A 27,275-nucleotide genomic window follows, 5' to 3' on the forward strand; every position below is an offset into this window, starting at 1 on the left:
TAGTGTAATAATTGCTGTTGCTCTTCACCACGAGGGTATTGCAGCACTGGAACATGCTACCCAAAGAGCCCATGGGATCTCCATCCATGGCACTTGTCAGGATTGTACTAGATAAAGCCCTAGCTGGCCCGATCTGGTGTTGCCAGTCCAGAGATTTTCCAACCAGAAATTCTGTGATTCAGAGTTATTAAGGAATCAGTGGGATTGCTTGCTCCATTTTTTTGTTGATGATACCAGGTACATACATTGGTACAGAGTCAAAATGGTAGCGTGTTCTACTGCTCACATTCTTTTCTGAGTGCAGACTGACTCACGTGCGCAGGCAGGCCTTGGTTCCCCCAACACTGCTTCCTCTCTGCACTTCGGTGGCAAAATGCACTGAAATGAAGCCACTAAATACTATGCTTGTAGAATCATTTCTCTTGGATGTAGAACTCGACCAGGCTGCCTGATCAGTTTAATGAAGAAAGAATTCTGAATCTCTGAAAGTTCATAGGATAGGGTAAGAGTAGAAAGACTTGTGGGCATTGTAGACATGAACTACTGGATTCCACTAGAACTACTGGATTCAGGGATGTAGATCCTGATTTCAAAGCAAAACCATCACCATCACTGTTACAGCACAGTGAAGTCTACAGGAATGAAAGGAGCTCTTTAACAATCAGGCATCATCTTGTGTCTTTTCCTTAACACAATCATTTGTTGGCTGCAGTCATACATGTTAGGCACAGTTACTCATTTATCTGCAAGCCCAAATATTCTGCAAATAGTTAAATTTAGTGTTTAGGCTGTGTGGTGGTATCTCATCTTCCATGATGTCAAGTTCAGAAGAACTTAAATCTGTTGATATATAGAACTCAAATGTTAAAGCACGTGCTAAGTCAGCCATAACACTATTGTACCAAATTGTTAATGACCGTAGAAGCTTCCTGCTGCTGTCTGTGTTGAGTGGTGGAAGGGAGCAGATCAACAGAATTTTGATGGAAATTTTAATGATTTTTCACATAAAGACTAGAACAGGAGGGGTCTTGTGGCTTAGCTTATCTGTGAGCTGGAGCATACAGTGATTTATGTCCATTTTCTTAAATACAGTCCTTAGTATGTTGCATTTGTGAGGAGCAAAGCAGGAGGGCCTTTTATTCCCAGTGTTTTAATCAATGAGGTAAAAATATGACAGTGGCACAGAAGTTTTTGATAAGCCTGGTATGTAAGGACAGTGTAAGCATGAAATTAAAGAGGTGTGGCTTTATCTTGGTGGATTTCCTTTTATCTTGGTGGATATTGATAATTGCTATTCACTCCAGCGCATCTAAATGTTGTGATTTAACATACTTTATTAGGCCTTTATATCTTCAAGGAATCATTTGTGCCCTTTTCCCACAGAATTCTACCTTCAGAAGTATGAGTGGTTATAGTATTGGTGCCCTGGGTCCTCTGGAACACAGAGGTGATAGAGAAAAATGGTTTAATCATTTATTTCTTCCAACTTTTGCTGAGGTCTGGCTGTGGACAGTCGCAATATCTTTCTAACTTATACAGCACATTATTGAATAGAAACTTTAATTTAGATAGTTGTATACATAATGTAATATATACATAATGTAATACTATATATGATGTAGTAGATTCATAGAATGGCTTAAGTTGGAAGGGACCTTAGAGATCATCTACTCCAATCTCCCTGTCATCGGCAGGGATTCCTCTCAACTAGACTTGGCTGCTCAAGTTCCAATCCAACCTGCCCTTGAACACCCCCAGGAAGGAGGTATCCACAATCTCTCTGGGTAACCCATTTCAGATTCTCACTTTCCTTGCTAAGAACAGCAATGTTCTCATTCTTGTGTAGGTGTAAAAAAGTGGAGAATTAAGAGTGAATAATTTTTATTCAAAGTTTTCCTTAGTTTTCCACATGATTGTCAGAAAACTGTGGTTCTTACACATGTTGAATCAAGTTTTGAGGCAGGTCAAAGTAGAAGTGTTGATTCAAAGGAAAGAAACCGAATTTAAAACACCAGCAAGCAATACTGATTTTCTTAATAGGCTATAAAAGGGGTAAATTCTTGCCCATGTCACTTTAAACTCTTCCCCCTGGCTTACTGACATGTTAATTAGTTTTTATTATTTGTACAAAAATGGGCTTTTACAGCTTCCGAACCAAAGACATCATTTTGATTCCAGTTCTGTAATGGCTTGATGTTGTTACCACAGTTGCTCGGTTCAGTTTATAACTTCATCTATCCTGACTTCCTAAAATTCAGAGCAGTAGCATCACTTTGTATTTGTCTTGCCCATTAGCTGGTTTTGTTGACTATATGGTGGTTGACTCTTGCAGTTTTTCAGAGTGAGTGCGTTGTGCTTTTGATGAAAACAAACACAGCAGACAAGGAGTGATAAGGTTTGTATTTCCCTGAGAATTTAGAAAGAATTCTGTCTGTTGTGTATTGTGGGTGGTTTCCATCCTTGTTGGAGGGACTGCTTTTTGTGTGTAACAGCTTGAACAGAGCTTTCTTCTTTTACTCTTGTCATATGGTCTCTGTCTCTTTGACACTCCATAGCCTTGTTTAGCATTCTTCTGTTTCTTTCAACCTTGCTCCTTTAAAGGCTACAGAAGATAGCGTTACACATCTCAGTCATGATGTCTTTGGAGCAGTCTACAGAATTCTGCTGGTTTTGTGGGCTCCATCTTCATTAACAATTTGTGTTTCTAAGCTGTGGGCTTTTTTTGGTTTTGTTTTTTGGTTGTTTTTTTTTTTTTCAGAAAGCATTTGGTGGTGTGCCATTCTGTTCTCTCTCTAGTTTTATTGTTCTTTGTTTATCCTTTGAGGATGTTTTTGAGCAGTCATGGTATTAGTGGCAGAATTTCTCTCTTTTCCCTCAGAGACAGCATATATATCTTAGTTTAGTACATTTAGAAGTGCATTGTCTAGTTTGCATGAAAGTTGTACTTTGATTTTCATGCATGCATGTGTGAGATACAGTATTTGCATTACAGTTTCTTCATTATTTATCTGTAGTTTCCTAGGGATAGACAGTGTAGAAAATTTTTGTTCTGCCTATAAATAAATTTACAAAACCGGAACACATTTTTGTCAGCCACTTACAGATTTTTCTGTGAGTGTGAGAAAGAGCACTGATAATGGTGTTTTGTTTGGGGTGGATTTGCCCACGTGGAGCATGGAAACCTGTAGCATTGCACCATCTGACAATAAGAGAGAGACTGAAAGTATGTGTGAAATGTTACTGGGTTTTAATTTTAGAAGAATTTTTATCATCCTGTATCGCAGATAGAAGATCACAGATATCACAGGTACAGCATCACTGGTAAATTTCTGCAGTCAAAAAAAGATTAGAGTAATAAATAAAAGCAACATAACAAAATATCTTAGGATTCTGGTTGTTGTTAAAGACAGTATCAGCCTTGCATAACTGCATCTGGAGTGACAGTTTAAAAGAAGATGAAAAAGAAAACCACTTTGACTTCCATTTTTATTTTATTATTTGTAATCTCCCTACCAGGAGATGCATATTATTTAGCATATTATTCTTTAATCATCCATGACTTTTCTCATGCTGCAGTCATTTTTAACAAATGAGCAGATCACAGAATCACAGGATGTTAGGGGTTAGAAAGGACCTCCAGAGATCATCACATCCAACCTGCCTGCCAAAGCAGGACCACCTAGGGCAGGCCACAGATGAGAAATTAATATGATAGCTTGAAAATATATTTCTGCTCAACCACCGGTTTTTCTCCAGTCTGGAGAAAAAGGCTTTGTTTATGGTCTGTCAATTTTTATTTAGTTCTTTACTTTGTTATTCTCTTTCATCTTTTGCGTGAAATGTCCAGAAGTGAGTTCTTTATCATGTATTGAACATGCACGCTTGGGAAAGTTGGAAGCATCCTTGTGCATTTTCCAGCTTTTGCAGCATAAGGGATTTCAGATGGCATTGGGATGTTTGATACCAAGATACGGTGTAAACTAATAATATTATGAAGAATAGGGCTTGTGATTCATTTGCATTACCTTGTTGCTAAACTGAGAAACCTGTGTATTTCTTTGATGACTTAGATAAAGGAGACGTAAATCAAATTGATAAATAATGTTGGATAGGAAGGATTAGCTTCCCTAAAGGCTAGGAAGTTTATTGTTCTCTGCTTTTACAGTTTAGAGGCTGCACAGGCAGGAGGATGGGCACCTCTTTTCAAGAGGCAGTCCCAGAGCCTGGTGCCAGTGTTTCTTCCTGCGTTGTGGGGGCTCGCCATAAAATAAATTAGGCTGTCTACTGCCCTTTCTTTATTAACGTTAAATTCTGTGTTAGTGAAGTGTGACAGCTTGACAGCTCCAGAGACTGATGCTGTCTCAACTGACAGAACCAACTCCAGGTTAAAACTAGGATTGTTTCATTTGCTAAACTTGGTCATGTCACTCTTTTCTTTGGATATCAAGATGGTGTGGCAGTGAAAGCCATTAGGAACACACACATATCCAGTGGGAAGTGGACTGAGACAACCAAGTAATTTCACATCTTACTGAACAGTCTTTTAATAGTAATGAACGTTGGACTGAACTACATTGGCAGAAGACCTATAAGGTAAAAGGCTTTGTGTTTTATTTTCAGTGCTCTTAAATTTCCCACCCGTGGGATTTTTTTTTTCCACACAAAGCATATATTATTAAAATCTTATAATAAGCTCTAAGAATGCTATTAATAAGAACCAGAAGGGACGATTAGTCAAGGTAAGCAACGTGAAAGTGATGTGGACACAATTTAATGTTTTTCTCAAGTTCTATAAAAGCAGAAACATTACCATTCCTACTCATACAGGGAATGATTTTTGTCACCTATTAGATTTAAAATCACTACAGTACAGAGTACCTACCATCTTTTCATTGCATTAGCTTATGAATGGTGTATTTTTTCCTAATGATTGCATCTTTCAGCAATGTGTAGATCTTTATTAATTTCCTGAATGCTTTTTACACATAAGGATGAAATATTTACCAGAGGAGGTTTTGTTCCTTCAAATAAGAATTTTCAAGGGATTGCAGTTCTTTTGACAGCAGTGTTTTGATAGAGAAGTTTAAATAAAACCAAAAAAGCATATTTCTGACTCACTCATTAAGCTTTACAAGTCTTACTTCTATTCAGATATATACACTGAAAAGGAAAGAATAGAGGGATCCCACCAACATGAAGACAATAGGCAGTTTTAAATTCTGACTGAAATGTGACATACCAAACAGGTGAATCAATCTATTTACTCGTGTTTATGTCAGTGGCACACAGACCAGGGTGTGGCCTTTTACACTGCTGTGTTACAGCACTGTGTGGGACTTAGGAGAATAATCACAGATTCATAGAATGACTTTAGGTTGGAAGGGACCTCAGAGGTCATCTTCTCCAACCTCCCTGCTATGGGCCTCTACTTTGCTGCTCAAGGTCTCATCCAGCCTGGCCTTGAATACCCCCAAGGAGGAGGCACCCACAGCCTTCCTGGGCAACCTATTCCAGAGTCTCACCACCCTCATACTGAAGAACTTCTTCCTAAGATCCAGTCTAAACCTACTCTCCCTCAGCTTCAAACCATTCCTCCTTGTCCTATTGCTGGACACCTTTATGAAAGTCCCTCTCCCACCTTCCTGTAGGATCGCTCCAGGTATTGGAAGGTACCTTTAAGGTCCCTCTGGAGTCTTCTCTTCTCTAGGCTGTGAACAAGCCCAGCTCCCTCAGCCTATCCGTATAGCAGAGGTGTTCTAGCCCAGGTGATGAGTAGACTGTCTGTTCAGGAATGAGCATTAAAACCAGCAAAAAGAGAATTTCGAATCATATTTTTAAAAAGGAAATACTGTTGATATTTTATAAAACCATGCTTGGTGTGAGAGAATTGTGACTTGTGAGATAAAGATGCCCTTTTAAATTAAGGGAAATTGCAAGCCAAGTAGGTTTGGTGCTGTTCTCTTGTATTTTCTGAGGAGAAATTATGAAAAAAACCCCAGACCTGCCAGTGCTGCAGTACAGGTTGTGTGTAGCATGCAGTTTAAGATTGGAGGTATATCTATATTCTGTCATTGCACTTTGTGCAGCTGTTTGCCCCTTGTTGAACGTCTGTGATGCAAATTGCGAGGAATCTGATCGTCTTCTTTTTCAGTTTAACAGTAATGCACAGTGTTTTTCTCCATTTCTGAGCTTGCTTGCTTCTTGTGTGGAGGAGGTACATCATTTGTTGCTACAGTAAATTTTTGAAGCTGTTTTGATGAAAGCCATCTGGGTAATAGCAAATTTTACTTGATCTATTTTTGAATCGCAAACGTTTTTAATACCAGATACTTATGTAGATTTACTCTTTGTTTCATGTGCATTTTGATATTTTAAATAACTGCAGGAAAGAAAAGGCACATAGATTTAGGGTAGCTGGTAAAATAAAATAAACTTTGTTGTATCAGTAGAGATTTAAAAACAGTTCTTTGTATTCATCCAAATACAATTTGTATACTGAAATAACTTGCTTCTGTTGTCAGAAAAAGTGGAGTTGACAAATGCAAATTATCATGGTGGTTATCTTAGCTTTGGACGCTCTTGGTACTTTTTTATGAAGTGTCAGACTCAGTAGACTGCAAACTTAATTTAAAAACCAAAGTAAGTGAGTTTAGACTCTTGGCTCATGGAGATTGAGTTAACACACATTGCCTGTCCAAGCAGAAGTCATAGTATATTCAGTGCAAGTTCTTTTAAATTTCATTATTCCTGAAACATAATTTCCAGGTATTGGAGGAAGAAAAGCTGTGAAGTATAGAGGCTTTGAAAACTGAGGTTCTCTGAGGTCTGGCAACAGTGGTTAAGCGTATGTTAAGTACTAGCTGCAATTGCCTCGGTTCTTTTAGAGCAATTATTCTGAATAGGAAGAATAAACAATTACAAAAGCTGAGAGAAATCCATATGATTAATGGTGCTATATTCACTCTCTGGCTATTTCTTAAAAAAAAACAAATGTTGAAACCTGTTCCTTAACGCTCCCATCTCAGGGCAGGGTGGTGAGTGGAAAAAAAACCAACAGAATTGTTTTTGGAGGTGATTGAAGTAGTCTCTGTGATTGTTTTTTATTGTGTAGTAGTTCTTTCTCCTCTTTGGATTAGGACCTCATTTAAACAAAAGTCATATTCTTTTGCCAAAAGAGGCTATTTGGACTTTGCTCTTGCTTAGTAAAATCTGGACATGATTTGCAAATGCTGAAAGCAGGAGGTAGAATAGAGTAGTAAAATACTCTTAGCTTCAGATGGCTAAGGAAAGGTGAGAAGTGGCAGTGCCTATGAGGGAGTAACTCTTTATTTTATGTCTATACCTTCTAAATAATTCTTGTTCAGAGGTTTTATTTCAGTGTTCTCACTTTGCTAAATAAATACTGCATTGTAATTTTTGCATTAGTGTAACGTGTGTGCAGTTTGCCAGGACCAAACTCCAACGTTTTAACACAGAGAGAGTTGTCTTTCCACATCTCTCTCCATGTGATCTAGTGTGAAATGGATGTTATAATACATACTGATCAGTTAGATGAGGGCAGTTTAAATTCAGGGTGACAGCTTTATCCAGCTTGTGATATTCCACTGCTCAGCGGTTTCTCTTGCCAGGAGGAAAGAAGTTTGCTTTAAGATTTATGTCCTCATTTCATGTGGGAAAGGCAGTAGTGTCCCAGTTCTAATTACCCTCTAATTTGTGGGCAGAAGATGATGTGTGGCTGTTGGAAACATATGTTGTCTGAGCAGCTGTTCAAAGACTCCTTCAAGATGAAGGTAGTGAGCGTGCTGGAGGTGTGACACATCCTGCCTTTGGGACATTTCTAAGCTTTACTAGGAGTCAAGTAAGGATCTCTTAATGGAAAAATCACACCAATCATTCTTTTGCTAATTATAATGTGGTGTCACACAAGAGCTAAAGGAATGTCTTTACTTAAAAGTTTTATCCAAGGAGATGGGCAGTTTTTTGATGTTAATGTATCCATAGTAATTGTCAGCTGAAATTCCAGCAAAGATAGAATTCTTTGTTCTTGCAGGATCTTGTTCCGCATCTTGAAGTACAAACTGTATCTGTAATTGAAGGCACATTTTAAGGGTGAAATAACAAGAAATTTGAAAAAGGTGATAGGGACTCTGAAGAGATCCCCAGGAGAGAAGATTTACATTCACCAGGTTATTTAATAACTTGAAAGTCTTGCCTAGATGTTTGAAATTGATGTAGTGGGAAAGCTACTAAAAGTACATGAGTGGTATGGTCAGATCAGGCCATCCACAGCTATGTGGAAGCCTGAATGTGTTTCCTTGCAGGAGCATTCAGTGCCTGGCAGTGAGCAGATGCAATTATTACAAAAATGCAGTATATCTCTCTGTGTCTTTATCCTCCAGAACTCTGTTGGTCTATCTGGTCACTTCACAGGTTTTGCAGTAGCATTATTTGCTAAGGTAATAAGAATCAGGATGCTATAAGTCTAGTACTTGTGTCTGGTGGGGTCCATAATTATCAGTCTGGATGAGATGCTCATAGCCTGCTTCTGAAGTCTGTCATTGAAGACACTGGAAGGAAAAGAGAATAATGTTAGAGGGTAGACCTAAACTGCTGGTTATCAGAGGCTTTTTAGACATGCTTGCTTTTTGCTTGGCCAGAAATTAACTATAGCTAGCATTTCTAGGTATTCCACCTTATGCCTTATAACTGAGTGCATCTGATGATGCTCTTAATGATGCAGTGAGTACAGGTGACATTTTCTGTACACAGGAATTAGAGATTTTTCAGTGCTTGCAATTTCTTGATCACCAGTCCACCAGAAGGGTGAATACCAACGTGCTGTGCAGGCATGTCTTTCTTTTACTGGGGATTGAGAACCTGGGGCTAAAAAGAAAGATAAATGTCGGTGTTAAGGGTCACTGTTAGTTTTGTCACTGTATATTATGCACACTAAGGATTGAAAATATAGTTAGCATAGTTTTTGCTAATGCAACATACCTCAGTTTTTTGTCAACTGAAATGTAGTGAAAATAGCAAGAGAAATGGAATGCATGAGTAAGTAGGTGCAGCAGTTAAACCTAAATGTGCTCAGCTTAGATATCCCTAGTATGCTCAAGGCAGTTCTAGTATGTTCTTCGGCACACAATTGCAAATACAGAATTTGTAGTATGTTTTAATGTGCGGTGTAATAGCATTACAGTTTCTGCAGCTTCTCTGTTCAATTTGTCAGTGTTAGTTTACCTCATTCAGACAGAGGCTTTTGTCAACATTGCATGTATTGCTTCAAGAAACATGCTGTGTGCATGACTGCAGTCATATTTCATTACTTTATTGATCAAAATAACTCTGCTGTTTGATACTCCTGCTAACCATGTGCAGCCAAGAAAGTGTAAGCTTGCTCAGCATTTGAATCTCTTGAAATTAAACATATGCAAACTTATTTGGGGAAAAGAGGAAGATTTCAATTCCCATATTTGGTTGCCAGTGAAGGAATTAATGCTGCTAATAATTTGTATTCTTGAACTTCAGGTTGGATTTGCTGGACTAGAATCTGTCCCCTTATTTTAGGGAGAGAGAAAACCCCCTTATTGTAGGGAGCGTTGCTATAAGTCAGTATAAGCTGACTGTGAACAAATTTTGTCCATAATCCATCTTGGACTGAAAAGAATAGGTGAGACACATCTATTACACCCTCAGTAGCAGCTGCTTGAGCATTTTGGCTTTCATTCTGTGGAAGAAGCTGTGCAAGTCATCCACGAGTATAATTTTAACTCATACTTTAGAAGCTGAAGTTTTTCATACAGGGAACTTGGTGTTTGTGGCAGCCTAACTTCTGCAATGTGTCATTGGGTCTTGTTGGCATTTTAGCTTTTTCCCTTTAGCTGAGATTTTGTTGTTCAAAAAAATAAACTAGGATAAGCTGCTTCTGGTTCCAGTTGGTGTTTTCTTTGTACATAGTCTCTGTCCTTCATGCCATGCCAATTATTTGATTCTTCAAAAACTACTAATGGACCAGAAAATGTGGACTTCAGGTTTTTGACCATATCTTAGCTTAGACATGAAGAATGCTGAGCTGGCATCATCAGAGAACAGCAGGACCAAAAGTGTGAAACAATGTGAGTGTATGTATGTAAGAGACAAGAAAGCAATAATAAGCATTTTGTCCAAGTATTGGAAGATCTTTATTTTACACATATGCAGAAAACTCAATGACATTGAACCTAAATAACTTATTTGTGGACTCTGGTTTCAGGGAGGGAAACGTTGTAGAATTAGTTCAAGATTTCTGTGTCAGCTGTATCATGTAACCCTGTGCTTAGTGAAACAAAGAGCTAAGGTGACTTAGATCTAACTGAAAGGCTTCCCACTTTACTCTTGGAGATGCCACTGCAAACAAGTTGACTTGGAAAAAGCAGCAAATTCTATGGCTGTTAGACTTTTAGCAAACAACAGGGAAGTTGCATTAGTTACACTGCTTAACACCGTTCAGTTTTTGCAGACTCATGTCTAATACTATATGAGGCAGAGATTGGCAGCTTTTCAGGAGCGAGGTGCCAGACTGTATTTTTTTTTGCACAAATTAGAGGTTAGGAATGCTTGGTGAAGACATTCAAACGCACTGTCAGGCGATGTTTGGTAACGGCTGGCTGTCGGCCTGGCAAGATGCTGCCTGGCAGCCGGTGGACAGGACAGCATGGGGCTGATATGAGGGGCAGGGTTCACTGTCCCAATACTGCCAGAGCCAGGAGTGCTCCTGGAATGCTCAGGCTTCCAGTGGTCTGACCTGCCCCAGCGACGTCAGTATTGTGTGCTTCTGGAAATCTACCCACCTCTTCCTTTGCTTTTTGTATGCCAAGGGTTGGGTGCTGCAGGCCCAGTAGGAAATTGTCCTGAACCTAGAATCACAGAATGGAAGGGACTTCAAAAGATCATCCAGTCCAACCCCTCTGCCAGAGCAGGATCATCTAGAGTAGATCACACAGGAATGCATCCAGGCAGGTTTTGAATGACTCCAGAAAGGGAGGCTCTACAACCTGGTCAGTCTGTTTGTAGCAAATAGTTTGCTATAATTGCTATTAGTGTGAAGTTTGACATAAATTTCTTGTGTGAGGCTGGCTTTATGTGGCTCTGCAGAGATGTTTTTATAACAGATACTTTGGAGACTGCATGGCAACTGTGAAGCCAGAGCTAATCAAAGGACAGTAGAGGACAGTAGTGTCCTCTTTCACGTTGCATTTTGCTAAAAGAGGGACAAGCATGGATGGATTCTTGATGTATGTTTTAAATAAATAATATTTGAAACCTCTGAGCACATGCGAAAGATGCTGTTTGTGAAGAGATGTGGAATATTATAGTGTTTACAGTGGTTTTGCAGGCTGCTTTAATCAGGAAGTAATATGGGATAGTATTGAATTGTCACCTCTAAGCTTACATCAGGTTCCAGCCTTTGACAAAGAGCTCCAGGTGCTTCATATGCATAATAACTCTTGGGAATACTAATTATCAGGTGAACTGGAGCTGTATTTGAGCAGGGAGCAGTATTAGACCTTTTTGAACCTAGTGCAAGTGTGCAAATCTGTGTTGCACCTAGTGTAACGTTTAAAGACTGTGCCTGTCAGTGCTTGCATCAGAAAGTGTAGCAGGTTCTGAAAGCAGCAGTTTGATTGCGGGCAGCTGCCTCTTGATTTTAGGACAAGGTACATTGTTAAATCAAAAGCTTTCAATTGCAATTATGGGATGGGACAGTTACTGTGTAGATGTTCCCAGAATACCATCTCTGTAACCTGTCAGAGCGTGGATCATGATTTCTGTCCATGGTCATATGACAGCTAGATCAGTTTGCTCATTTAGAACATACAAATGTTCTACATAGAAAAACTTAGGATGAAAATATCTAAATTATTTCTCTTACTCCATATCTTATGGTCATTACATAAGAAAAAAAATAGCACAATTTTTTTCCTTAAATTTAAATCCTGAACACATAACTGTGCGACTACTTTGAATTTATTAGCATGTATTAATAATCAAAATAGTTAACAGTATAATTAATTATACTCATTTTAATGGGATTTCATGTTTTCCTTCCCCAGGAGCTGTAATCATCTCTACTCCACAAGATGTGGCTTTATTGGATGCACGCAAAGGAGCTGAAATGTTTAGAAAAGTCCACGTACCAGTAAGCATCTACATTAAAAATACCAACAGATTGTTTTTCCAAAATGTAAAAAAAAGAAAAAAAAATCCATAAATCCTTGCTCAAACAAACAAACAAAAAAGGATTAGCAATAATAAACAGAGTGGCATCTTGGAATCAATATTTTCTGTGTCCTGCAAGCTGCTAAGTAGCTAAATGTTGTACTCTAGACTATGTTCATGGAGAGATTAGTTTTTCATTTGAAATGTGCAATTCATGAGAAAATATAAACTGAAATGCTTCCCTATCTTCCATAGTAAAGAAGCTATTTGCTGTACTTTAAAAAAAGATATTTTCTTGCTTGCTGGTGTGAAGGTTCCTTCTACTCCCTAGTAAGAAAGAAAATTTCTTTTATAGGTAGGGATTTGTTAATTTAAACAATGAGGTGACTGCTTTTTGTTTTAATTCACAGAACAGCTTAACAAAAATTCCTTATTGTTACCAACTATTCAAAAATGAAAGTATAGTAGTGGTTGTAATTTGCCGCTACAAGAAAAACAAATCTATATAACAGAAGAATAACATGAAGTGTTTTGGGTTGATTTTATGTTTGTTTGCTAAAATGATGCAACATTATTTTCTTCAGAGAATTGTGCTCAACTCAGTACTTTTTGTTTTCCTTTTGATTTAATGAAAAACTACCAAGATTTTCCTGTTTTGTTCAATGTTCTTTGAAGAGAATGACTTCTGAGAAAATAATTCATTCTGTGATAGGCTTGACTGCTGTTAATTTGACTAGTGATAGGTAGGATATTAAATATGATCTATTTTGAGGAATTTTAAGGTCTTCCTAAATAAAATGAAAAGTCACAGTACAGCAACTGCTGAGTTTAAATATTCTTGTAGTCATCAAGGTCTCAACTTCTTCATAGCATTGCTTCGTTTCATTCTAACTTTGTGTGTACATCAGTACAGATGTGTCATTTCCTTCAGTGCTGAAGGAGCTCCTGCCTATGTATTACATTTCTAAGTGTCGACTAAATCTGAGTATCTAAAGAAAGTTTAGTTATGTGATTCTTGATGGACAACTTCAAACCTGAGGTTTACATGCAAGAGGTGGAATCTGTGGGACTGAGCTAAAATGGTGTATTCTGATTATATAATTGATGGATCTTTAAAAATCTACTCTTTAAAATTTGACAGTGCTTGCAAAGAGTCTACTATTCAAAGAAACAGAGTCTATGGGTTGCTGAGCTCTGAGTCTGAGTATGCTTGCTTCTATTTAATGAACTGGATTCTCTCCCAAGTACATGTAGGCACACATACACCACCCTACCCTCACTCCCACAGTCATTAGTTACCAAATACTCAAATGACATGTAGTTATTACCACTGTGAAGTATTTGAATGTTAACATTCTTTGTCCTTCACTGCATTGAAATTACAGTAGAGTGACCAAAGGCCCTTATGGAAAGCTGGCAATGAAAATCGGCATTAGAGCCAGGATAATAGTGCAAGTGTCTTATTTTCAGTCTTAGGACACACTCATTAGAAGAGGAGTGCTATCTCTTGCCCAGTGGTGCACACCTGCTAAGAAAGGAGTTTGCACAGTGGTGCTAACTCCTGTCACAACAGATTTCAAGATTCTTCCCCCACGCACAAAATACAGGGTGGGTGGAGAATGGGTTGAGAGCATGCCTGAGAAGGACTTGGGGACATCGGTTGGTGAGAATCTTCTTGATTCAGCAATGTGCACTTGCAGTCCAGAAAGCCACCCATATCCTGGGCTGCATCAAAAGAATCAAGGGAGATTTCTCCCCTTCTGCTTGGCTTTCATGAGACCCCATCTAGAGCTGTGTTGAGCTCTGGGAACATTAATATAAGGAGAGCAGGGTGTTCAGAGGTCATCATTCAAAGGTTGTATCTGTAGAGAGCCTGTTTTACCGTCCCTGCACCTTGTATCTTGACCACATAGAAACGTCTTCGTTTAAGAACTGGATGAGAGAATTACATGTAATAATGTGCCACTAAATAGAAATTTGTTCCTCTGTCTGCTCTTGTGAGTAGAAAATGGAAAAAGTGTGTAGTGCTGTATTGAAAGTAAACAATCTTTTTTTCCCCCTTTCCTTCATTTTCGTTCTTACTGTTTCTTCAAATGTTCCTTCCTTTAAACCCTCTGAAAATTGTAAATAATTAAAGTAAGACTTCTTAGGAAGTAGTGTGAAACACGTTATTGTGATATAGAAAAAACAAGTGACCACCTTTCGATCATTTTTAGCTTATACCTAAGGGTATTTTTATTAAGGTATCATAAATAACATGGTTTTTTTAATTTTCAATTTTGTTGTCAAATGTTTTACATTCACTCTTAATTAAATAACAGTATTTGATGATTGTATTGAACAATGGTATATCCTTTTAGATAGGCTTATGTTAGCATAGGTGATAACGTTACTCCTGTAATAAGTAGGGCAACTTGTTCAAGATCAAAACTAGAATGCTCAGGAAGGTTTGAAATGAAGGTACAAAATGCTACAAAATAAATACCAGCTTCTTGTACTTGAAAATCTGTATTCATCTTTTAAAGCTTGGCTATAGTGTGTGTGACATATTCAAGTACATCTGAAAGTGAAATATTATAACATGGAACCACTTAAAGCAGGTCTTCTGTTCATGAGCAGATGGGTAGAAGCGTTCACCCTTGTGTCTGAATGCTGTTTTCATCACTTTTGAGGAATTCTGCTCTGCCTCAATGAGCAGTTTTGTTTACTAGGTGAATAAAAATGTGATCAGTGTATCATTAGCATTATTCTACATTGTGGAAGATGATGTTTGTGTGCATGATTTGGCAAATTTTCATTTGACATATTTTTGCAAGAATGATGTTGAACACCTGGCATCAGCAGAAAGTTACCTAATATGTGTGTTTCTGGGGCTTTTATGATGGGGTTTTTTTGCCACTTAGTTTCACATTAGTATTTCTTTTGTTTGATATTTAGAATGTGTTTCTGCTCTTCAGAAGAATAGCAAATCTATTTCTTTTTGAAAACGTTTCCCTACAGGATAACTTACAAAATTATCTTAAAAGCTTGTCTGATTGTGTCATTTCTTGTAATGGTGTGTTTTTATTTTGCGTTTCCTGAAACTGCAAATTACAAAGCTATAAAACACAATGTGAAAATTCTCCCAGTATTCAGAGTTCAAAAATGAGATACTGGTGGGGAGGCTTCTTGGAAATATAGGCCTGTACAAGAGGTACTTTTTGTTACAAATCCATTTGTTAGTCTTTGAGAGGTATAAATATGAAGAAGTTGAAATAATGCACAAATGATTATGCAACTAGGGCGACTAATAAGAGTTGTAATGATGTTAATGAGTATGATTTTACTGCTACTTCCCATTGCAAGTGAGTACTCTTTGTCAATTCTTTTGTAGCTGATCTCTTTTTTATTGTCAGAGATGAATACTTATGCCTCAATCCCACAGGTTAACATTCCTTTCATTTACTTTAACAGGTTTTAGGACTGGTTCAAAATATGAGTGTTTTCCAGTGTCCAAAATGTAAGCATGAGACACACATTTTTGGAGCTGATGGTGTAAGAGATCTAGCAAAAACCCTTGGATTGGATGTTTTAGGTAAGAATATAGAAATTGGGAAGGGTTTTTGTTTGAAGAAAAATGTAATGGTATTCCTGAGGGAACCATTAACTGAAGTGTGGAACTGCATAATCCTAGATTATTCTATATTCAGACATAATAGAACTAGTAACTTAAGTAGTTGAATGTCACAGTTTTGTATGCTCTGTTCTTGTAAATAAGGTGTGGACTAGATATGAAAGTTTTTGAATTGCATCATATATGTCTTTTTGATTTATAAGCAATCCAGAATATTAATTGTTTTGACATCCATGTGCTGTGTTACCTGCAATTTGTTTTGTTATTGATCATACAACAATTTTTACAATTAACAAAGAATTCTATTTGGTCTTGTCTAACAAGCCTAAACTCCATCCATTCCTGTCAGTAGAAGTTTTCTCATTTGTTTCATTTAAATGAAATGAGTTGTTACAGATTGAAAGAAATATGGTAATTTGAAATGCAGTTCCTTACAGCCGTTGTTTTTATGCCCACATGAAGATATCATGACTCCTGTATTGTGGAAGCAAGCAGACTGTAAGGATTGCATTGAAGTGCTGAGTTATTTCTAACCTCTATCTGTAAACTAAACTTGCCTATAAACTAAAATGTACATTAATCTTTGAAATATACATTGCTATTTTTAAGAAGCATCTGTTTCAACCTGTGCTGCAAGTAAAAAAAAAAAAACAAAACCAAAAACAAACCAGCATAATTAAGTTGGTAAATGGGATAATTGCATGTGCTAATGATGTGTTTCCACGTATTACTATAATTATCTCAATGATTTTCCATAGCTAATTCATTAAAAAGAACCAGGAAGCTCACTTAGAAAGATCAACATTGAAACATCAAGGCCTGACATAAACTTAAGATAGCAAGGCAACACATCATTAAAGACATGCTTTTGGGCTAGCTTTTAGGTTTTGGGTTATGTAATGAGTTGTGATCAGAGCCCAAGGGGAATTCTGCAGCCCAGGGTTATGTGGATGGATGCAAATCCCTCTACAAGCAGTTGAATCAAACATACAGTTAGATACATGGGCGCAAATGATGTGCCGTGCCGTTGGTCCCATAAATGGGTTTTGTTATTCCCTAAGAGGCAGAACTCACTGTGATTGCATTTAATTAGGAGTGATGTGAGAGATTTACAAGCTTAGCAGGGGATGGATGAGATGTATGAAGAAAAACAGTGCAGTTTACCTTCAAACTGTCATCTTAAGCCTTGATTAAGGTTAAGAATAGTGCCCCAAGGGTTAAAATCAGAATTACAGTACTTGATCTGATGAGTATGTTCTCCTTCCAGGGATGACCATTATATAATAATGCCATATGTTATTATAAGAATTACTACTTAGAGATTTTACATTAATCTATCCCAAATGGAAGTTTTGTCTCAAAATGTTTTGTGGTTGTTTGGTTTTTGTTTTTTTTAAATTCCCACAGTAAATTCAAATTATTCTTGGCACTTATATTTCCTTTGCAGTCAGCAATGATTGTTAGTATGAGAAAAACACACAGTGATGAGTTCCCATCGCATTTTGTAGTGAAGAATAGTGAAAGAACTTTTTCAAACCCTTCTCGCCCAAACAGTTGGGCAACTGTTTTTGATGTCTTTGTCCTTCTGCTTAATTTATAAGGTTTTGATTAGGTTTTTTAAATTGAAATTGCGTTTTGCATTATCTTTTAACTTGCACTTGTGCTCCTGCAAGTCTTTTATACTCCTATAGTATAACCACACTTTTGTAAGCATGAGTTAAAAAAGAGGGAGGCTGTCATTTTGTAGCAGGATAGTTCTTTTTGAAATAGCTCTGAGATGGTTATTAAGTTGAGAGGGAGGAAGAACTTTTTCTTTAGCAAAACATCTCTGGTAAAAAAAGTGAAGATTAGTCTCTGCATAAAATACTAGCAGGAACTACTGAGAGATTATGAAGTTTAGTCTCTGCATAAAAGACTAGTAGGAACTACTGAGAGATTATGAAGTTGCTGTTAGTCTATCAAAAATCTTTTGAAGGACCTCCTAAATATTTTCTTTTCATGAATAAATTTAACAGATTTTTATGCCTAAAGAAACTTATCCATGACTGAAATAAAAAAGAAACAATTACATTTGAAGGAAATGGACTAATTTTCTTAAATAACAAATTGAAGTTCTTAAAAAATTCAGCTCACTAATCATGGAGTCACAGCTTTTAAGTCTGTTATTTGTTTGGAATTTTGTTTGCATTCCTGTTTGCTTTTGATTCTATTTTTTTTAATCTCTTAAGCTGTATCAGTTTCTTTTTTTTTTTTTTTTTTTTACTTTTTTGGATTTTTTTTACTTCATTGAACTTCAGTAATTTACAGTGGCTTTGGTTTGGGTAAAATACATGTTGCTAAAGTGTATGAATTAAATCGTTACACTTTCTGAGCCCAGACGAGATTGAATTGAGGTAGGCTGTTGTGTCTACATCAATCCATGATGTAAAATGTGGCTATGTCTTCCATTCCAAAAAAAAGTTGGGCTTCAGTTCACTTCATAACGATCTGTGTAGCAATGAACTAAATATGGGAATGGCAAGTTTTCTTTAGAGCTGAAAAACTGCATTTCAGAAAGGATATTTTAGAATGGATTTGGGCTGCTAACTGATTATCCTTCAGAGTGTTCTCTTCCTCTCTTCAACAGTTGCCCTGCTCCATATAAAAGCAGAATATTTCTGTTGGAAAAAAGAATGAACTGAATAGTTGTCTACATTTTAATTGGATTCAGGGCCTAATAAGGACAAAAACAAACGCTATTATTTAGAGATTAAGTATTGAAAAAATTATCTTTGAACAATAATTAAAATCTGAATACAGTACTGAGAAGAATCTAAAGTGAGGCGATAGGCTGAACACTAACTGCATGATAAGCATTTGCCTGACGCTCAAGCAAATTGTTTTTTATGTATGCAAAACAATTTCTACCTCAGCCTGTGTTTTTCTGTGTATTCAAAGCAAAAAAGCAAACTGCCTTCTCCCTAGTAAATGACTTAGAAAGCATACTCCTTGCTATTCAGTGAATGAAAAATCCAGACTATATTTGGCACTAATTGTTATGGATGTACAGAAACTGTACTGCAGCCAATTTCAATTTCAAATGCTAATTTTTTTTGAGATTAAGTAATTCAAGGAATATACCAGAGTTTGATTTCAAATTGCTTTAGGGCTCTAGCAGTAATGAACCATTTAAGAAATACTAGGTCTTTACATTTGTGTATCTTGGTATTTTTGATACAGGAGACGTTCCACTGCACGTTAATATACGGGAGACATGTGATACAGGAAAGCCTGTTGTCGCCTCACAGCCTCAAAGTGACGCCGTAAGTTCAGTGCACTGCACTGCCAGCACAAAGCCCTCCTTGAGAAGGGAATGGGGAGGGCTTCTATTTATTCCTATTTGAAAAGGAATGTGGATGTAAATGTAATTTTAGTGAAATAAAAGAGGTTTGCTTCCTGTCACTGTCCTCTGCTTTCCCAATGTACTCCACTCAATTTTTATGAAGAAAGTAACTCAGGGCCCTTAATTTTGGAATGCTGATCATTTGTATTACTTCTGTGAGTTTGGTTTTGTTTAATTATTCTGAATCATTCAGAATAATTATAATAACAGAGTGTTAGAAGCTGGAAGGGAGCTTGAAAGATCATCTAGTCCAACCCCCCTGCTAGTGTAGGGTCACCTAGAGAAGGTCACACAGGAGCTCATCCAGGTGGGTTTTGAATGTCTCCAGAGAAGGAGACTCCCCAGCCTCTCTGGGCAGCCCGTTCCAGAGCTCTGTCACCCTCACAGGGAAAAAGTTTTTCCTTATCTTCACGTGGAACCTTCTCTGCTCCAGCTTGTACCCCTTGCTCCTTGTCCTGTTATTGGACATCACTGAGAAGAGCCTGGGTCCATCCCTCCAACACTTGCACTTTGCATCTTTATAAACATTAATAATAGTTGATTTGGAGTCTGGCATGCCAAGAAAAGAAAAGTCAGTGTCATGACTCATGAGACCTTGCAGTTCATGTAGGTCCTCAGAAACTGTCAGTTGAGTCTTTGGTAGTTCAGCCTGGAAACTGTCAGATGTTTGAAAAAAAAACTGTGCATTTTCAGTACCTGAATTGTTTTCAGCAGGAAGTGAAACACTCTACACACAAGAGGAAATGGATTTTTTGGTGCGTTTACCATAATGTTTTATTGCCAAAGGAAAATGGGAGTTGTCAAGGTGATGGGAGTCAAATATGCAAGTCTATAAAAGAAAAGCAGTTGCACATATAAAATTGCACTGATAAAAGTAGGATTAGCTATGTATTTTCCTGTTTTTCTGCTGGAGTTTGTTTGCCAGGCTCTGTAGGGCAGGATGTTGTCTGCCACATTGTGTTTGCACAGTATATGGAATGATGCATCCTGACTCTTGACTGCTGCTTAGATGTTACTGTAAAAAGTGATGAATGCTAATAATAGATGGTAGAATCAATTAAACATAAGGTAGAATGTAATTAGGATACATTCTAATGTCGTTAACCTTTCTAATGTTCTGATTGCTAGGCACATGCTAAAATATCTTTTTTCCTTCCACTCTTTTAAGAGGAAAAAAAAAAAAGAGGGATTAGCACTGTTAATATTATTAACATACCAATTGGGATTTGGTCGAAACAGTGACAGTCTTAAAGCTGTAACATTTTGTTTTGGCCTGTTGATTTCTAATTGAATGCAGTATTTTTGCTAGGCTTGGGCAAGGCCCATGCTGGACCTCTGTGGAATAATGTAGTGATCTTGAGTCTAGGTCCTTGTGAAGTGGAATCGTTATAATCGGTGTGGTAGCTTTATCTGGGAAGCTGGATCAGCAGTGGGAAGGGTTGAATAGATGCATGGCTTAGGTCAAAGTTGAAGCGAAACAGCTGAGCAAACTAAGATGAAAGGCTCAGAGCTCACAGTATCTGAAATCTATAATAAGCAAGAGCCTGTAGCCTGCAGGACTATCAATCTAAAAATTCAAACATGTAGGGTAGCGTTCTGAAAATTGAAAAAGACAATGAAGTCTGGTGTGTTGCCATCTGTTCCTCCTTGGACTGTGTTATGGGAACAAAAGGAGGGGTTATAAACGCTATTTGTGGCAATTAAGTTAAATATGAAGAGAAATAAAGATTGACAAATACGTATGACTCTAGGGAAAACTTTTAATATTCTTCTCTGCCATTGTGTCTGTGAGAGAATCATTCTCCTCAGAGGAGTCTTTTTTTCATGTTGCTAATCTCTACAGAATGAAAAAGAACTTCTCGTTATCCCTGCTTTGCTTCTCATTTACAGGACAGAAAATTGTTGTTGCTCTCCTATATTTAAAAATAAAATAAAATTCTTAGCACACAGCTGATGGTGGAAGAGGTCACATGAGGTCAGATCCTAATCTTTAAGATGACATCCACCACCATGTTCCTCAAATAAACTAAAATTGTGGCTGTTCATGCATGAACAATCACCATTTTTCAGAGAACAATGTGCTCAGAACTAATGATATCTCTTGTCACTTAAATTTACAGGGTGTTTCTAATGCAAGGTTCTGTACTGGTGTTTGTTAGAACACACTTACAAATCAAATACAAAATCATAGAACTGAAATAATGCTTAACAGATTCAGACAGTGAGGAATAGAAATGGGGATTTATTTCTCAGGAACCCAGCATGCTGTCATCTTCTAAGCTCTCTTAAATCTAGAATTAAGGGTGTTTCTAAAGTGTGTTAGCTAATACTTGTTTTTACTTTTAGACTTTCCATAGTGTTCAGTTTGCCTTATTGATAAAGAAAAGTACAGCTCTCACACGACTCTAGAAGTTCAAAATATGCAAGCAAACTTGTCCAAATTCATTATTGCAAAGATTAGATGTGTTTGGTGGAAAAGGGAAGTTTTCTTTTCACAACTGGTAAGAAGATGACTAACTGAAAGGCTGAAAGAAAGAGACTAGTTGGAGAATTGTGCATGTGTGAGCTTAGAAAGTTATTCCTCAGGGAAGGCAGGGAATAAGATTCATCTGCTTATGGAAATGGCTGACTATATAGCCAAAGGATGTGGGATTTTAATGGCTGGAATTCTCTGAAGCTTGAGACAGCCCCTATGGAGAAACAAACAGTGCTGGTAAACTGATTTTACTCTTCATATAACATTGTCTACATTAGTGCTTCTGTGAACTGCATTCTTTAAATTGTGGGGGTTTTAGCATTCTTCATTGACAGAACTTAGTTATGTGCTGTAGAAATGGGATGTTGCTGTACTCGCCTGCCAGCCTAAATGGTACACGCTGGTCTTAACAGAAAGAGAGCAGACACACCACAGCAGTTGGGAGGATTGCTAGGAAGCTACAAGAAGCTAATAATCAGCAGTGAGGAATTATCAGACCCTTCTGGAGATAACATTTTCGTCCTCCATCAAGCAGTGGAGATGGATTGGCTAACTATCTAGGGCTTCACATTTTTTGCTCACCCAAACATATAAGTGAGTTTGTAGACAGCAAAAGAAGATTCAGAACACTGCTAAAATGGTAGAATAGGGAAAACAAATGAGGAATCAGTGAAATTAGGTAGAATCGATCATGCTTAGATGTAGGGGAACCTCCTAAGGACCATAAGAAGAACCCAGCAGCAAAACAGGTGTTTGAAAGAGGTATCCCGAAATTTGTGAATAAGGGGACTAGAAATAGAATAAGAGATGCAAAAGAGGATTAACTGCATTGGGATCATTCTTCCCCTGAATGACCGGTGAACTCTCCATCAGCAGAGAGGGAAAAGGTAAGCAGAGGTTTCTAAGAGCTCTTCACTGTGAGTACAAAATCCAGACAAGTGTGGGATAGTTGGTGGCTGTCTTGTGAGGACTTTCTGCTAGAAACTTTTTGGTAAATCCCAGCCTTGATAACACAGTGGCTTTTTTAATACTTTGCTAGAACAGACAAACAAGCTGTGACCATTGAGCACCAAAACTCCCATCTGTCTCAAGATCAAAGAAGCAGCTCATGCAAGTATATTTGCTGGACCAGTGTGTCCATTCACCTCTCAAAAGCTAGGGAGTGTTGCTGGGATAGACATTTCAGTGAGGAAACATGCTGGAGTCTGATGCAAGCAACAGATGTTGTCTCTCATCTTCTTGTCTTGGGAATGAAGTGATTAAAAAACCAACCAACCAACCAGAGTTGTGGAGGAGAGATAGTAGATGGTACACTACAAGACAGCAAAGAAGTCATGAAGGAATGTTTAGATTTCACCCTCTTACTCTGCTCTATTATTAAAGAGGCAGTGAGCCTGTGTGTCAAAACTACAAAGAGGATGACTGCTTTTGGAAGAAAACTCAGATTGAATGAAACATGTAAAGGTCAATTCCCTAAGTTTTCTTGGCACATATTATGTTGGAAAGCATTTAGAATCTATTAAGGAAAAATGAGTTTACCCTCTTTTTTTCATTAAAAAAATGAGTGGAGTACATTGGGAAAGCTGAGGAATCCTCAGATCGCATTGCCGTTTGCAGGTATGGAGGAACTTAGATACCTTGGGTAGGAGGAGAGCCAAATTTGTCCTGGAGCAAGGAGCCCTGGACCTGTGGCTGGAAAAGATGCTTAATGTCATTCTGTCCCGCTTGCAATAAATACTCGTGTATGATGCAAACCTCACATACTTCTTGGGGAAAGTTCAGCCCTCTTGCAGATTTCATACATTCATATATATTAGCGAAGGATTTTGAGGCCAACAAGTTGCACATAGATTTCTAACAAGAGAGAAAAAGCCCAGTCAGGTGGAAAGCTGGGGTATAAGGCATCAGCAGTCTGACATAACAGAGAAATGTAGACCTGAGTAAAAGTCTCTTTTCAATTAAGCTAGAAATATTACAGTCCTTACTGTGATGTTATCCAAAGAGACAGGTGAAATTTGCATTCAGACTTTTTTATTGTAGAACTCTGTGAAAGAGTGATGTGTGAGTAGAGTAAAAATGTATAACGTTTTAAAGCTTGCAAGAAATAGTTGGAGAGCAGTCGATGTAGTGGTAGCAAATAATGTTTACTGTTGTTTAGTTGTCATCAATAATTCCATTTAGAGTGCTTTCTTCAGGGTGTGATATCTTTGAAAGTAAAGCAAACCCAGAAGGAGGCTATATGATATGATTTATAATATGCCTTATCATCAAGGCTTCCTGTGAATGATCACAGTGTAACATTCATTATGTGTAGGTTTGATAGTACAAAGTGTGGTATAGATAGTACAAAGCATCATCAGACCCTCACTTAGGCTTTACACTGCTGAGGAAGATGCTGAGTGGTTTGAAGGGTGTTGCTATATTTGAATGGCACTTTTCTAGTGAACCAGATTTTCTGGGCAGAATGTCTTTTTTAATGTGCATAACAGCACCTGAGTGATATACACCTACAATGGCTCCTTGAGGCTAGCAGTGTTTCCCATTGAAGGTCTCTCAGAGGACAACTGCTGATACCTAGAAGTAACAAGGAATTTCCCATGAACACCAAGGAATTTTTTCAAGGTATTAGATTCAGGAAACATCCAATTTACTTACCCATCTCCTCTGTTTCATCTTGCAGTTTATGGATTGATTATCCTCTTTCTGTACTGTGAATTCATTGCAGCTTATCAGGAATTGGCAATATATGTAAAGAAGAAACTTAGGGTAGATGGAATGGGAAATTCTCTGGGCTTCTTGCAGCAATCAAGAATATCTCTGAATGACGTGAAGCTTTTATCTGAAGTGGAAGCTCATTTAAAACTGTGTTTATCATCATGATTGTAGTGCTTTCTGACTTGACCACAGTAAAACACAGACATCCAAGGGCAGCTCCAGGCATGCACTGAAGGTTGGAGTTGTGTCAAAGTAACAAGCTATTTCCATAAAAACTAAAGCTATTTAAAAATCTGATTGAACTGGAAAGTGGACTGTGGTTCAGCAAAGAGAATGCCAATAAGAACAAAAGCTGTCACCTTTCCTTATTTCTGTGCAGATGGTAGCTAAGTCTATTATTTGTCTTTGTGATAGTCACTATTTGATTAATTGCTCATTGCTCGTGGTTGTCAGTTTCCTTGAACGATGAGTCAGTTATAAGCTCCTAACAGCTAAGTTGAGCAGATTTAGACACTTTATCCTTCCTTGTGAGTATAGTAGCATCCACAGCATTTGATATTTGGGACTTGTATAGGTTCTCTCTGAATAAAGCATTCTAATAGAAGTTAGAAACCATGTCAGTACCAGGATTTGCACACTTATTGATGGTGTACTTGCCCTGCAAGCAGGTGATGGGATCAGTATGCTTTTTCTGAGTTGGTGGTCTGAAGTTGCTAGTACACAGTGATTTGGGTGAAGGCGAATGTGACGTTGGCTCATACCTGTTTTGACTTCGTTGGTAGGTAAATCGTATTCTGTATTTGTGTGTCCGTTGCATTTGACACTGAAAGCAATCATAGGGAGCTGTTTGCAGGCTAAGATCTGCACCTCAGTGGAAGGCAAGCTAGCAGGTCAAGCAAAGCCAGTGCAGGGTAAGGTCAGCTCTTACCTGTAGGGTCAGTTTGCAGTAATCTTAGCAGTGATGCATACTTAGGTAAGATTTTTAGGGAGACTGAATTGCTGTAACTGAAAGGCTTGCATTTCTCTAGGATTATCATAGGGCTTAATTGGATGATCTAATAAAAAGACTTGCAGTTTAAAATCTACCCCATGTCTATTAACCCATGACAGAGTAATGAATCAAGATATTATGATTATTTAGGTTAAGTAGGACTTTACAGTCCTTTTCCTGATTAACTTAGTTACACATTCTCTGTTTCTTACTCCAGGATCATGCTGTCATGAGTCACTTCATCATCTACCATGCTCTCTCAGTCTTAAGGAATTTTGTAATTCAAAGAAAGATGCACTCTTTTCTGGCAGTGTTTGAGAGGTGGGCAGTCTCTCACATGGCCATTAGTTAGCTCTTTCAACTCTCTGAACGTCACCTTCCACCTCTGCCTCGGCTCTCCCCAGTGCCGCTCTCAGACCCTTTCTAAGCAGCCTTTGTAATGAACGAGTCTGGTCTGTTTCTAGGGCATGCTGTCTTCCTGTGCACTTCATCCTCTTGAAGCCAGGAGTGTTTGGCTTCCAGCTAACTGATATGTTACTGTTAAATATAGAGTTGTCCATCTGCAAAAAAATGCTTTCAGAAAGACAGTCCTTTAGAGCTTCCAAACCGTAAAAGGAAAAACTGATCTGTAAAATTCACTTTTATCCCATTAAAATGATTTTGAGTGATGAATAAGAACTCATCTTTTACTTTTTCTTCTCTCACTTTCCACCCAAAAAGGAAATAAAAAATGCTCTCCATTTTCAGTTGCAATTCATCTTCTTTTGCTTAGTAATGATGGCTTAAACAGCTAAACTGAGATACCACATTGAAAAGATCATGAATAGGAGAAACCATTCTGTGCACATAGGGTGGTTCTTATGTAATGAAAGGCATATTGACAGTTGCTGAGATTCCATGTAGACCTTTTACGTATGTCGGTTGATGGACAGGTCCTCACTCCAAAGATAGGAAACTAAGGCTTGAAATAGTTTGCTTTGTCAAAGACAGGTTACTGGTAGAGTTCTGTAAGAGTGTATGAGCTACTGGTCTGTTCAAGATAAAAGACAGTGGTCTAGGAGAAAAAAAAAAAAGGATGCTTAGCAGGCAGGACTAATTGCTGATATCACTAGGACTAGGTAATAGGAGCATGGAGGCTGCAAAGAGTTGCTCCAGCAACCTCCTGTTACAAAGCAGCAGATAGCTGCTTGGCAAATGAGAGTCAGTGTACATTATGAAGCTGCTGCCCAGACAATCAGTAACTGGATTTTTGGGAAAAAACCCAACATTTTTCTGGGGACTTGACATAGAGTAACACTCACACAGGAAATCAAGTCTCCCAAGCAGGAAATCTGGTTGCTGCTGTGTTCCAGAGACCCTAACTGATGGTGTCTTTGGCTGGATCAAATGAGACTCTCTGAATTGCTGTTTAGCTCAGTTACGACAGTACAAAATCACCATTGTATGTTACTATTTCTGCACCTGCAGTTACAATTTTTGCATTCTGTTTGGTCAACTCTGGAGCATGAACAGAGTTGGACAATCTCTAGAAGGGGCCAGATTTTGCATGAAAGATGTTAGTTGACTCATTAAAACACATGATTTGATCTGTGCAATGTAGGAGCAGCCTATGGGACTCTTGAAGATGTCCCAGATTCCCACCTGGAATGCTTCTACACCAAATAGTCAAATACTTAACTGAAAAGGCAGCTTGACTTCCGTCACCTTATTTCAACTTGGTCCATTATCTCCTCTAAGCAGGTGGCTGGCTGGGGAGTGGTTAGACCACTCAGGAAATTGTAATGGCTGTTGCACATGGGCTGTACTACTCAGGGTTATTCAGCCTGGAGAAGAGAAGGCTCTGGGGAGACCTAATAGTATCTGAAGGGGGCCTATAAGAAGGCTGGAGAGGGACTGTTTA

At 38.0% G+C, this 27,275-nt stretch overlaps 1 protein-coding gene across 1 annotated transcript in view; it reads left to right on the forward strand.

Annotated features, from left to right (window-relative positions):
• NUBPL (NUBP iron-sulfur cluster assembly factor, mitochondrial) overlaps window positions 1–27,275 on the forward strand; it is an 86,124-nt gene that overhangs the window by 57,785 nt on the left and 1,064 nt on the right. The window contains exons 8-10 of the mRNA XM_054400484.1: window positions 12,093–12,178; window positions 15,652–15,772; window positions 19,031–19,113. Of these exons, the coding sequence (XP_054256459.1) occupies window positions 12,093–12,178; window positions 15,652–15,772; window positions 19,031–19,113 (290 nt within the window). The remainder of the gene's footprint in view (window positions 1–12,092; window positions 12,179–15,651; window positions 15,773–19,030; window positions 19,114–27,275) is intronic.

This window comes from Indicator indicator, chromosome 4 (assembly GCF_027791375.1).
Source record: "Indicator indicator isolate 239-I01 chromosome 4, UM_Iind_1.1, whole genome shotgun sequence".
NCBI lineage: Eukaryota > Metazoa > Chordata > Aves > Piciformes > Indicatoridae > Indicator > Indicator indicator.